At 48.0% G+C, this 11,090-nt stretch overlaps 1 protein-coding gene across 4 annotated transcripts in view; it reads left to right on the forward strand.

Moving 5' to 3' along the window:
- SHROOM2 (shroom family member 2) overlaps positions 1–10,839 on the forward strand; it is a 164,037-nt gene extending 153,198 nt beyond the window's left edge. For 2 of the 4 annotated variants that reach the window (XM_015126922.3, XM_028842393.2), the window contains 2 exons: positions 6,050–6,322; positions 8,076–10,839. In XM_015126922.3, the coding sequence (XP_014982408.3) occupies positions 6,050–6,322; positions 8,076–8,342 (540 nt within the window). In that variant the 3' untranslated portion in view covers positions 8,343–10,839. The remainder of the gene's footprint in view (positions 1–6,049; positions 6,323–8,075) is intronic. The other 2 variants (XM_015126923.3, XM_077988393.1) reach the window with 1 other exon arrangement.
- The last annotated feature ends 251 nt before the right edge of the window (positions 10,840–11,090 follow it).

The raw sequence follows: 11,090 nt of genomic DNA on the forward strand, positions 1-11,090 counted from the left end.
GCTGCACATTCCTCTTTTGAAAAATAAAGAATCCAAAACATGTTCAGTTTTTCCACCCAGAACCAGGAAAATCATACCGTCTGGACCATTTGAATTTGGGCCACACCCTGCCTGGATGTAGAGAACTGCATTCTTTGCTCGCATGCCTTTGTTTTTCATGATATAATGAATTTCAGAAGCTGCATGCCTTGATTCTGCCGCCCTCATCTGTGGGGCACTCTGTCCACCTGCTTTGGGAGGCTGGAGATGCTGGGAAGCCGCCTCACCAGAAGTGTGGCTCTGGAACTGAGTGAGTCACTGTGGACTGGAAGTTGGCCTCACTTTAGTTCAGCAAGCGTGAGTTGGGCACCTGCACCAGAAGCACGTGCTATACATCCCAGCTCTCTATGGTGCTGGTGACTCAGCGGTCCTGTTTTCCTGCTTGATTTGACAAAGTGGCCACTGCTGTATTACATTTTCTCCCTGCTTTCCCGCAGCCACACACTTATGATGTCGCACGTTCCTGCAACACGTGCACAGGCGGAGGCATGTTCAGGGAGGAAGCGAGTACAGCACAGGTGGGGACTTAGCAGGCCACCTGCTCTGTAGCTGCTTCAGGGGAACACATGAGACCCGAATTCCGCAGGCTTCCAACATTCCCATGGGGACCACAGTTGTCCCAGTCACCGCATTGCTAGGTGGTCATAGAGCTGAGAGCCAAATCAGGGGACCCTCTATTTTAGGAGAAGACTAAGGACAGAGGTGAGAGAGTGGAAGTCCCAGGCAGGGATACAGCAGGGGTCTCTGGTGGCTGGTAGAGAAGCAGCATGCAGAGACGACAAAATATGGTTTTATACTAGGGTAGCTCAGAAGGACTCTGCCTAGAAAAGAGAGCACCATGTTGAGTTGTGGGGCTTCTTCAGGAGAAGCAGATGGCTGATTGCTTTAAGTTTGGAATCTTTGAGAATTATGGCTTTTCCCTGGAAGCAGGAGGTGAGTGCAGGGCCCAGACAGAAAAGACCTTGTTTTCCCCATAGAAGGGAATAAAAGGTGGAGGAAGGGAATGGCCCAGGGCTCAATCGCCCTGAGTCTCGGCCCATCTTAGTGAAGGGGTGAGAGTGGCTGTGTGCCTGGTCTCTACTGTTGCAGGCTCTTACCTGAGCCTCCCGGAAAGCCACATGCTGCAAGAAATAGCAGATGGGCCTCCCATACAGTACGGACCACAGTGGTGAGCCCTTCAGCACCCTGGGTGGTGTGGACAGCCACAGATCTGTGCGCTGTCCCAGGCCAGGTCTTGTCTCAGAAATCTTTGAAAGCCAACGGTTGCTCTTTATACAATGGCCCTTTAACAAAGGGGAAATGGTTTCAATAAAAATGTGCATGTGACACGTAAAAGAACCAATAAAGAAATCTGGACTCCTTCCAGAGAGCCCAGTTTCAAATTAGCTCAACTGAGGTAGATTTTGAGGGCACGTGTTCACGCACCGTATAAAATCTACATTTCCGTAATTGCTGAAGAAGAATGGCACTGAAAAATTCCTGAACAGCCCTGACAGGCGTCTTTCCATATCCACAGTTACCTGCATTGCTTACAGTCTTTCTTCAGGCTAGCATTGGTATCAGATAGGAATTTGGGAAGTTCTTCATGCCTATTTCCTGTTTTGTGCTTTTCCCTCAAGTGATGAGTATCTAAAATTTGGCCACATTCTCAGCTGTGAGATTCTCGATTTAAACAGTCTCTCCAGATAGGTAGTGAGTAGGAAAAGGTACAAACTGCTTTTCCTCTGCTCTCACGCCACAGCAACCAACACAGAAGACTTCGGTGACCACATGTGTGAGGGGGGTTTTCCCACACACCCAGCAAGCAGTCACTTCTGCAGCGGACACCAACTGGGTGGCCTCTGATTCAGTTCAGTTGTGACACTGTCAAACTGGAGGTAGCGTCATATCCCACAGGTTGAGGGCTCAGTCCCCAAGACTGCACCCCCCACACACACCAGTTGCAAGTCTGAGTCTCAGGGACTTCTGACCAACCACCTACAAGTTGGGGTTCCCATGACCCCTGTTTAGTTTCCATTACTTTGCTGGAGTGGCTCACAGAACTCAGGGAAACATTTACGTCTATGATAAGGAGTGTTACAGAGGATACAGATGAAGACATGTGTAGGGCGAGGCATTGGGAAAGGGGTGTAGAGGAGCTTTCATGCCCTCCCTGGGTGCTCCACCCTCCAGGAACCTTCCTGTCTTCACCCGTCAGGAAGGCCCAGCCCTGTCCTCTTGGGCCTTTAACGGAGTCTTCATTGGATAGGCCTGGTAGACATCTGTGTAGAAATGTGATTGAACAAAAAGACTACAATCCAGTCCTAACAGACTGTGGAGAAAGCCACAAGGTCTGCCTATTGAGATTCTTGTTGGCCTCTCTATGTAGCGTTCCTTCCCCCTAGGTGTGCCGCAGGACCCTTCGAGAATATGGGGATCTTAAGACCTGCAGTCATTCAAGGGGCCAGAGGATTTCTTTACAGAAAGGTTGGGGAAGATTAGATCCTGCTTTGGGCAGGTCAAAGAGGGCAGGAGAAGGTCAGGGAGCGAGAGTCTGTTTTCTGAGGCATAAAGCACCCCAACATTATAACGAGGGCTGTGGGAATGATGAGCCAGGAACTGTGGACAAACCCCAATATAGATAGATAGGTAGATCAATATCTATACGTATATTGCATCACAGGTAGGTGAACAGAAACACAGATATATAGACACAGACAGAGGAAATAAAGGGAAAAGAAATCTAGACACATATGTGTTTAAAATGGTAAGGGAAGAAAATGTCTTGGCATCCTGAGCAGCTGTAACCTGACCTGGAGAAGCCAAAGCAACGTCTCCATTCCATGTGGGCTTTCCGGGAGAAAGCGGTGCTGGTGACTCAGCAGCCAGGGTGGATGCATCCTGCGAAACTGCTTTCCGCTTTCACCTGTAGGAGAGGCAGACTGGAAAACCCAAGGCGGACTGAACCAAGAGGAGGCAGTCCCCCGATAAGAGCTCATACCTACCTTCACATTTCTTCACATTTTGGGGGGATATATAAATGCTAGGTGGAGATTCTCTTTAAAAGCATCTGTGTGTGTCTGGGCACAATGACTCACACCTGTAATCCTAGCACTTTGGGAGGCTGAGGCAGGAGGATCACTTGAGCCCAGGAGTTTAAGACCAGCCTGGGCAACATGGGGAGACCCTGTCTCTACAAAAGTAAAAAAAAATTATCTAGGTGTGGTGGTGCATGCCTGTGGTCCCAGCTACTTGGGAGGCTGAGGTGGGAGGATCGGTTGAGCGCAGGAGGTCACTGCTGCAGTGAGTGGTGATCGTGCCAGTGCACTCCAGCCTGGGCAACAGAGTGAGACCCTGTCTCAAAAAATAAAATAATAAAATAAAATAAAATAGAAGTATCTATGTGAGGGAAAGACCTCACGCAATCAGGAAATAGGCTGCCTCGTATCTAGCACGTGTCTCTCCTGCTGTGGGGTTGACTTTTCCTGCCTAATACTCATCCGCCTGGTCATTTTACCTGTAGATTATGGAATCGGGGCAGTTGCTCCTCATCCCAGATCCCATTGTTGATGAGAACTGATATCTCCTGGGGACTTACTGGATCTGAGCATTGGGCTAAGCGCTTTACACACCGCCATCCCATTCACCTTCATGCCAGTCCCAGAGGTAGGGCTGCGACCCCTGTGCTGCTCTTGGACACTTCTATCCCTCAGAGTTCAAGCGAGACTTCAGTCTCTCATCCATCCAGGCCCAAGCATGAGCCACTCTGCTGAGCTCTGCAGGCCCACTGGGGTCAGAGTCTGTCAGCTTCCCCAGGGAAGGGATGATGGCACTGACAATTGCTGAGGATCCACTTTGCATGCCATAGTGTTGCTTGTTATGACAAAGTGAGCTTTCCTGTTCACATTGACTGTTGAGTTCATTTTGATCGGTGCACCTGAGCACTCTTCAGTGTCCGTCCTCCTGCCGTGCGCTCCCCGGAGAGTGTGCTGGCATCACAGTCCCGAGTGAACCACAGCGGTGGTGGATGTGAGGCTGGTGGAGTCAACAGCATCTTGGGCAGGGCTGGTGGCAGGGAGAGTTCTTGAAAGGCAGCACATGACCTTTGTCCTAAACATTGCTTCCCTACAATTCACCCTGCTCAGGCAAACTCCCATGACATGTGTCGTGGACGGATTCAAAGGCAGAAAGACAGCCATGGCCATGAGACAGGGCTCTTCCAGGCAAGACTTACCTGTCGGACTCCTTAAAGCCACCTCTGTAATCTCTCTCAAATATGGCGTTGGAGGAGGAGGATCTGTTTATTTGTCTGTCACTCAGATCAGACCGTATGTTGCCACCTCACTTCAGGATGGCAGCTGATTTAAAGGGTTCATACTTTTCACTTTTATTTTTGCTCCTTAAAAGTTAATCATTTATAGGCCGGGCGCGGTGGCTCAAGCCTGTAATCCCAGCACTTTGGGAGGCCGAGACGGGCGAATCACGAGGTCAGGAGATCGAGACCATCCTGGTTAACACGGTGAAACCCCTTCTCTACTAAAAATACAAAAAACTAGCCGGGCGAGGTGGCGGGCGCCTGTAGTCCCAGCTACTCGGGAGACTGAGGCAGGAGAATGGCGTAAACCTGGGAGGCGGAGCTCGCAGTGAGCTGAGATCCGGCCACTGTACTCCAACCTGGGCGGCAGAGCGAGACTCCGTCTCAAAAAAAAAAAAAAAAAAAAAAGTTAATCATTTATAAACAGGGTGTGGTGATACACGCCTATAGTCCCAGCTACTCAGGAGGCTGATGCGGGAGGATGACTTGAAGCCAGGAGTTCGAGGCTGTAGTGCACTATGATCATGTCTGTGAGTAGCCACTGCACTGCAACTTGGGCAACATAGCAAGACCGCTTCTCTAAACAAGTCAAAAAAAAATCATCATTTAGAAGGCTGGTGGGAAAGAGCATAGAGTGTTAGTGTCTAATAGTTACGCAGTTTCAGTTGGGGAAGATGAAAGAGTTCTAGAGACAGATGGCAGCATGAAGGTACCACACACCACAGAACTATGCTCTGAAAAGTGGTCAAGATGGCAAGCTTTATGTCACATATATTTCACTACAATTAAAAACAGTCATCTGTTTGCATTTTGGTCAAGTTGAAATCAGTAGGTTATAGTAAAAGACTGTTCAGTTCATTCGTATCGTTTTGTTGGTCTTAATTTTTATATGCTAGTATTAGCAATTAAATTTTTTTTTCTTTTTTCTTTTCTTTTTTTTTTTGTGTGTGTGTCTTTAGCAATTAAAATTTTAATTGCTAAGCCAGGCCTGGTGGCTCACACCTGTAATCCCCAGCACTTTGGGAGGCCAAGGTGGGTGGATCCCTGAGGTCAGGAGTTCAAGACCAGCCTGGCCAACATAGCGAAACCCTGTCTCTACTAAAAATACAAAAATTAGCCAGGCGTGGTGGTGCATGCCTGTAATCCTGTCTACTCAGGAGGCTGAGGCACGAGAATCGCTTGAACCCGGGAGGCCATTGCACTCCAGCCTGGGTGACAGAGCAAGACCCTGTCTCAAAAAACAAAAATAAAAATAATTGGTAGTGACAATAATTATATGTACAGGACACTTACTAATCATGGAATTCGGTGCTGGACATAAGACTCAATACTTTCTCTCTATGTGAGTCTTTACATTAGAAAATTCCAAAGGACAGAATACATAGGTCTGTGACTCCTTCCAAAGATATGGGTTAAAACTGCATCTACCATGATGAGCATCAGGGCCACAACTCCAATGTTCTCTAATAGGGCATGAACAGAATGAGAACAGGTTTATTTTGTTTTATTTTTAAATGCCAATAGTATCATTAGGAGTCATTCTTCTTTCCCTTAGTCATATAAATCCCCTATTATTTGATGATGCAAAAGTGAGCTTTCACGCAGGTCAGCTCACCTTTCAAGTAGGTGCACCAAGGTGGCAGTGAGCAGTGTGGCCGGGGTGGGGGCCGGCCTAACTAGTGTCTCCGTGTTCCCTTGCCATCCCATGTCCAACAGCAGGAGCTCATCGAGAGCATCAGCCGCAAGCTGCAGGTGCTTCGGGAAGCCCGCGAGAGCCTGCTGGAGGACGTGCAGGCCAACACTGTGCTGGGGGCCGAGGTGGAGGCCATCGTGAAAGGCGTCTGCAAGCCCAGCGAGTTTGACAAGTTCCGGATGTTCATTGGAGACCTGGACAAAGTGGTGAACCTCCTGCTGTCACTGTCAGGCCGCTTGGCCCGGGTGGAGAATGCCCTCAATAATTTGGACGACAACGCTTCTCCTGGTGATCGGGTAAATACGGATGCGTCTGACTTGGAAATGGGGGATGGTCTCGTGGGAAGGCTGTTTTTCAAGTGTTGTGAAAGTCAGCTCCTTGGAGCCTAGCATAGCTTCCACATGACCTGTCCACCTCCTCCTGCAGACCTTGTCAAGACAGTGCACACACTATACCCTCTCCTTCCTTTTATATTTCTTTAGTTGTTTGTTTGTTTGTGACAGGGTCTCATTCTGTCACCCAGGCCAGAGTGCAGTGGTGTGATCTCGGCTCACTGCAGCCTCTGCCTCCCGAGGTTCAAGAGATTCTCCCACCTCAGATTCCCAGGTAGCTGAGATCACAGGTGCATGCCACCATGCCCAGCTAATTTTGTATTTTTTTGGTAGAAATGTGATTTCACCGTGTTTGCCAGGCTGGTCTGGAACTCCTGAGCTCAAGTGATTTGCCTACTCAGTCTCCCAAAGTGCTGGGATTACAGGTGTGCGCAACCGTGCCCGGCCTCCTTCCTTTTAATTGAGGGGAAAAGGTGCTCATCAGATGCAAGGAGTTGAACTGTCATTGGACTGCAGGGCTGTGGGATCTTCCCAAAGAACTGTTACCTCTTTTTGACATATTTTCAGATATTCCTATTGACTCTTACTGATAATCGTCTCTTCTTAGAAAAATCATGTTGTTGTTTTTAACTTTTCTTTTACCATGTATAAGTCCGTAACAGACATACCTGCCTGCTGACGATCGTAAGTACTCAGTGATAGCTATTTTCTTGTGGTTGTTGTAGCTGTGATTTAACAAGAGGGCATATATCAGTCTAGAAGGAACCAGACCGTGCACCTGACTTCTCTCCTGTTCCTGAGGCGTGCAGCTCTCAAGGCGTTTCTCAGTGGGTCTGTCTTTTCGTGCTTTCACATGTGAACCAAGGGAAATAATAGCTGCCTTGTTGGCTTCTACCTCATAGGCCAAATATCAATAAAACAGCTAGTTTTGTTTGCACAGAACAGGCCTTCAGAATGTTCATCTGTATCATGAATAAAACATCTTAGCCTCTCTCAGAAGGGGAACAGAAGAAGCGCCTCTCCCTTTTCTCCAGGTGAGGGTGATTTGGGCCACGCAGAACGCTGTCCTGGAGCTGGGCTTGGAGACGGTGCCCTTCTGCACTCAGCCGAGTGCTTAGTTACTGTGTCGTGGAACTAGCTAGGTCAGGGTGGCACCGTGCCCGAGGTGGCTGCTGGCCGACACCTGTGCACAGCACTGCGTCTTCACCCTCGGGCTTCCTTGTGTGCAGACATGCTCTGCAGGCTCGAGAGCTTCTCCTCCTTCTGCCAGGAGCGTTTAGCAAGCCTACCCTGAATTCCTGTCGAGTCCTCCCATGTGGCCAGCTGTCCCACGGTGTTCCCATGGAGCGGACCTTGATACCAGGAGGGCCCCGCAGTCCTTTGCCCTTTGCAGCATCTCAGAATTCTGTCGTTGTGAGTCCCTTGGTGACTCTTCTGCTCACCATTCAAGGCAGGTGGGAGAGAGGCAGGCTCAGACAGCAAGAGGAAACCCAGAGAGGCCTGTGGGCGGCTTCTGGGGGCCTCAGGCTGATGAGACACGTGCCCCCGGGCCTTGGGCCCTGGGTTTGTCTCTGTGGACCCCATCGGATCTCTGGTGGCATCAGGGTTTCCATCAATAAGTTGTGGGACCAGCCCACAAGTTGCCAGTGTCTTCAAGGGTTGGCCAGTACCCCGGCTTTCATCCTGGTCCTCAACAGGCTTGTTTGTCTGTCAACAGCAATCACTGCTTGAGAAGCAGAGAGTCCTGATCCAGCAGCACGAGGACGCCAAGGAGCTCAAGGAGAACCTGGACCGCCGCGAGCGCATCGTCTTTGACATTTTGGCCAACTATCTGAGCGAGGAGAGCCTCGCGGACTATGAGCACTTCGTGAAAATGAAGTCGGCCCTCATCATCGAGCAGCGGGAGCTGGAAGATAAAATCCACCTTGGTGAAGAGCAGCTGAAGTGCTTATTCGACAGCCTTCAGCCTGAAAGGGGCAAATAAGAGACCGGTCCCCCGTGGAGGAGAGGGGCACGGGGCTTCCGAGCTCCAGCTCCGTTCCCAAGGATACTCGCGAAGACCCCGCCCGTGTTCATGCCCTGGAGACTTCTCTTATAGCAAAGAGGCTGTTAGAAAAGCAATAACTTTTGTGTTTGTGTGGGATGATTTATTTAATTTTTTAGTTTCCCTTTTGATTGCTGAGAGCCATTTTCCTTTACACATAACTACATCTGACACTAGGCTCTGCCGGATGTGAGTTTCCACTGCATGGGCTGTGGGCTGGGCCTGTGGTGCATGCCGAGTGGTCACTGTCAGTGGGAAACCCGTTGTTCCTCCCGTCTTCAGATGCTGAGCCAACTGCTTGGACAGCGGCCAGCACGTCATGACGTGCATGAGAGGGGGACCCTGGTGCGCATCTTCTCTTGTGATTCATCCAGGCATGGGCTGCCAGGTTTTGTCCCTGCTCGTTCAACAGTGTGAGCATTTGTCTCTGTTATCTAATGATGTTCTCTGACCCAGCAGAAGTCGTCATCATGATGATGATAATTTATTAACTTTTTGGAAAGGTGAATAGTTTCCTAATGGTTAAAAACCAACTGTGAAAGGAACAACCTGTGTGGTTAGGTTCACTCATTCTAAGATTAAATTGCCACTTAAAGAAATAACGTGCATGCTTTAAAAAACACAGTCACGCATCAAACAGGCGAATAGCTTTAGTCCTTCTCACCTAACATCACAGTTTTTCTGCAAAGTAAAATTTTTTGGTTAAGAGTGTGTCCAGTAGTAATGTGCTTGTTAGCTCTTCCTCAAGACTAACAGAATATTTTTTCAGTTGCTTTCCCCCCATGTATTTTGTATGCATATGGTTGTCCATCATAATTGGCTACTTTTCCATTGTTTCCTCCTTAAGTCATTTAGCGTGGCATGAGGGCCACATTCCATGTACGGGAAGACCCCTTCCTCTGGCTCTTCAGAGGTCCCGTGGACTACACAACTCCTGGGCTTGATCTTTTTCTGCCATGAAGTTTAAAGATTCTATATCCATTTCCTTGATTGAAATGGCAGGATTCTAAAGAGAGCCTGGTTTATTAAAACACTGTCATGCTGTCAGTTTCCAATTGACAAGTCACAGACTGGGAGAAAATATTTGCAAATCATGTATCTGACAAAAGGTTTGTGTCCAGGATGTACAAAGAACTCTCAAACTGGATAGTAAGAAAACAGCCCAAGTGAAAAGCAGGCAAAAGACTTGAATAGACACTTCACCAAAGAGCATACACGCGTGGCAAACAAGCACATGAAAAGACGTTCAGCCGCCGACAGCTTGGTTATAATTTATAACTTACTTATTTTTATCTAATAATTGTAGATTCAGTGTATTTCTTCAAAAAATGTTTAATTAAATGCATGTTAATGGTGAGTGAATCCTTTGGGTGACTTCGTGTTTAGGCCGTATTAGGGCATTTGTTGGATCAACAGATCATTTTAATCCTGACTTCCCCTTATTCCCATAAAAGATGTTTTCCAGTGAAATGGAGATTTCATTTTGTCAGCAACAGTGACCACCGCCTTACCAAAGCAGACACGTGCGCGTGCACAGACGCACACACACAGATGTCTTAAAAGACTGGAATCCACACTGCCTGAGCCAGAGGGGCTGTGTTGGCGGTAATGCCTTCTATAGAGCCAAGTCCAAACTGGCAAGCTCAATGATGCAGGCAATAAACAGCCTTTCTGGCAGCCTACCAATGCCAGAAGGATAAATGTCTTTCCAAAAGTGTGTATTCCTGTTCAATTAAGCTCTTGCTAACTTGAAAACTCTCTGTTCTGCCAGCGAAGCTCCCTCCTCCTCTCCAGCTGGTGGTCACTCGCTGTGAATGGTGGTCAGTCTGAAAAGGTGAGGCTAGCTGTGCACTTAGCCCCATCTTTCTCCCTCAGGGAGAGGACCCAAGGAATTTCAGAGAATTTTGTTTGACAGAGCTTTTACCTGTTATTCTTTGCCCTCAAATACAGTATTGTGGTCATTTTGATATGTGTGTAAAATGTGAATAATCCAATTTGTGTGTCTGTACTCAGCCTTTTGATGTCTTTTTAGGACTTCCTCTTCTACATAGCAATACATAGTGCTCGAGTATCCTTGTAGCAAAGCACATAGAGTCAGCTGTCCCGTCAGTTCCCCTGTTTGCCTCTGAAATGTCTGGTTAGTGGGGACCCAAAGATTCTAGTGAGTCAACATCCATAACTCTGTATCTAGTTGTATTATTCATAGAAAAGCAATCTGGTGCTAATGGTTGGCCCTGGTGTTCTTGGGTGGCAGCTGCTCCTTCCCCTTCTTGTAGCGTGGCTGTGGAGGGCTCTGCCTATGGGAGGTGGCCTGTGGCTTGTATCCTTCAGTCCACTGCAGCAAATGTGTGTAGATTTCATGCTCGACACTTACCACTCACCTATCAACAGATCATCCTGCTTGACTGTAACAAAATAAAGTGTCTCTTCAAGTGAATGGAGCATGTCTTTGATTTACCTACCTTACAGCTTTTGTAAAAAAAGAATATCCTCACCATATGTCAGATTCTTAAGCCATCTGAGTAAACTGTGGGATTGATTATATATGTGTAATTTATTTACACTAGTCGGTTTGTAGTAAAGAAACAGGGACCAGGTCGCATCAGTTAGCTGGTGCCCCAGTAATGCTGTGTAACAAACTATAAAATGTCAGCAATAATCTGTGCAACAAAGTATTGACTTAGCTCA

This window comes from Macaca mulatta, chromosome X (assembly GCF_049350105.2).
Source record: "Macaca mulatta isolate MMU2019108-1 chromosome X, T2T-MMU8v2.0, whole genome shotgun sequence".
Lineage (NCBI taxonomy): Eukaryota > Metazoa > Chordata > Mammalia > Primates > Cercopithecidae > Macaca > Macaca mulatta.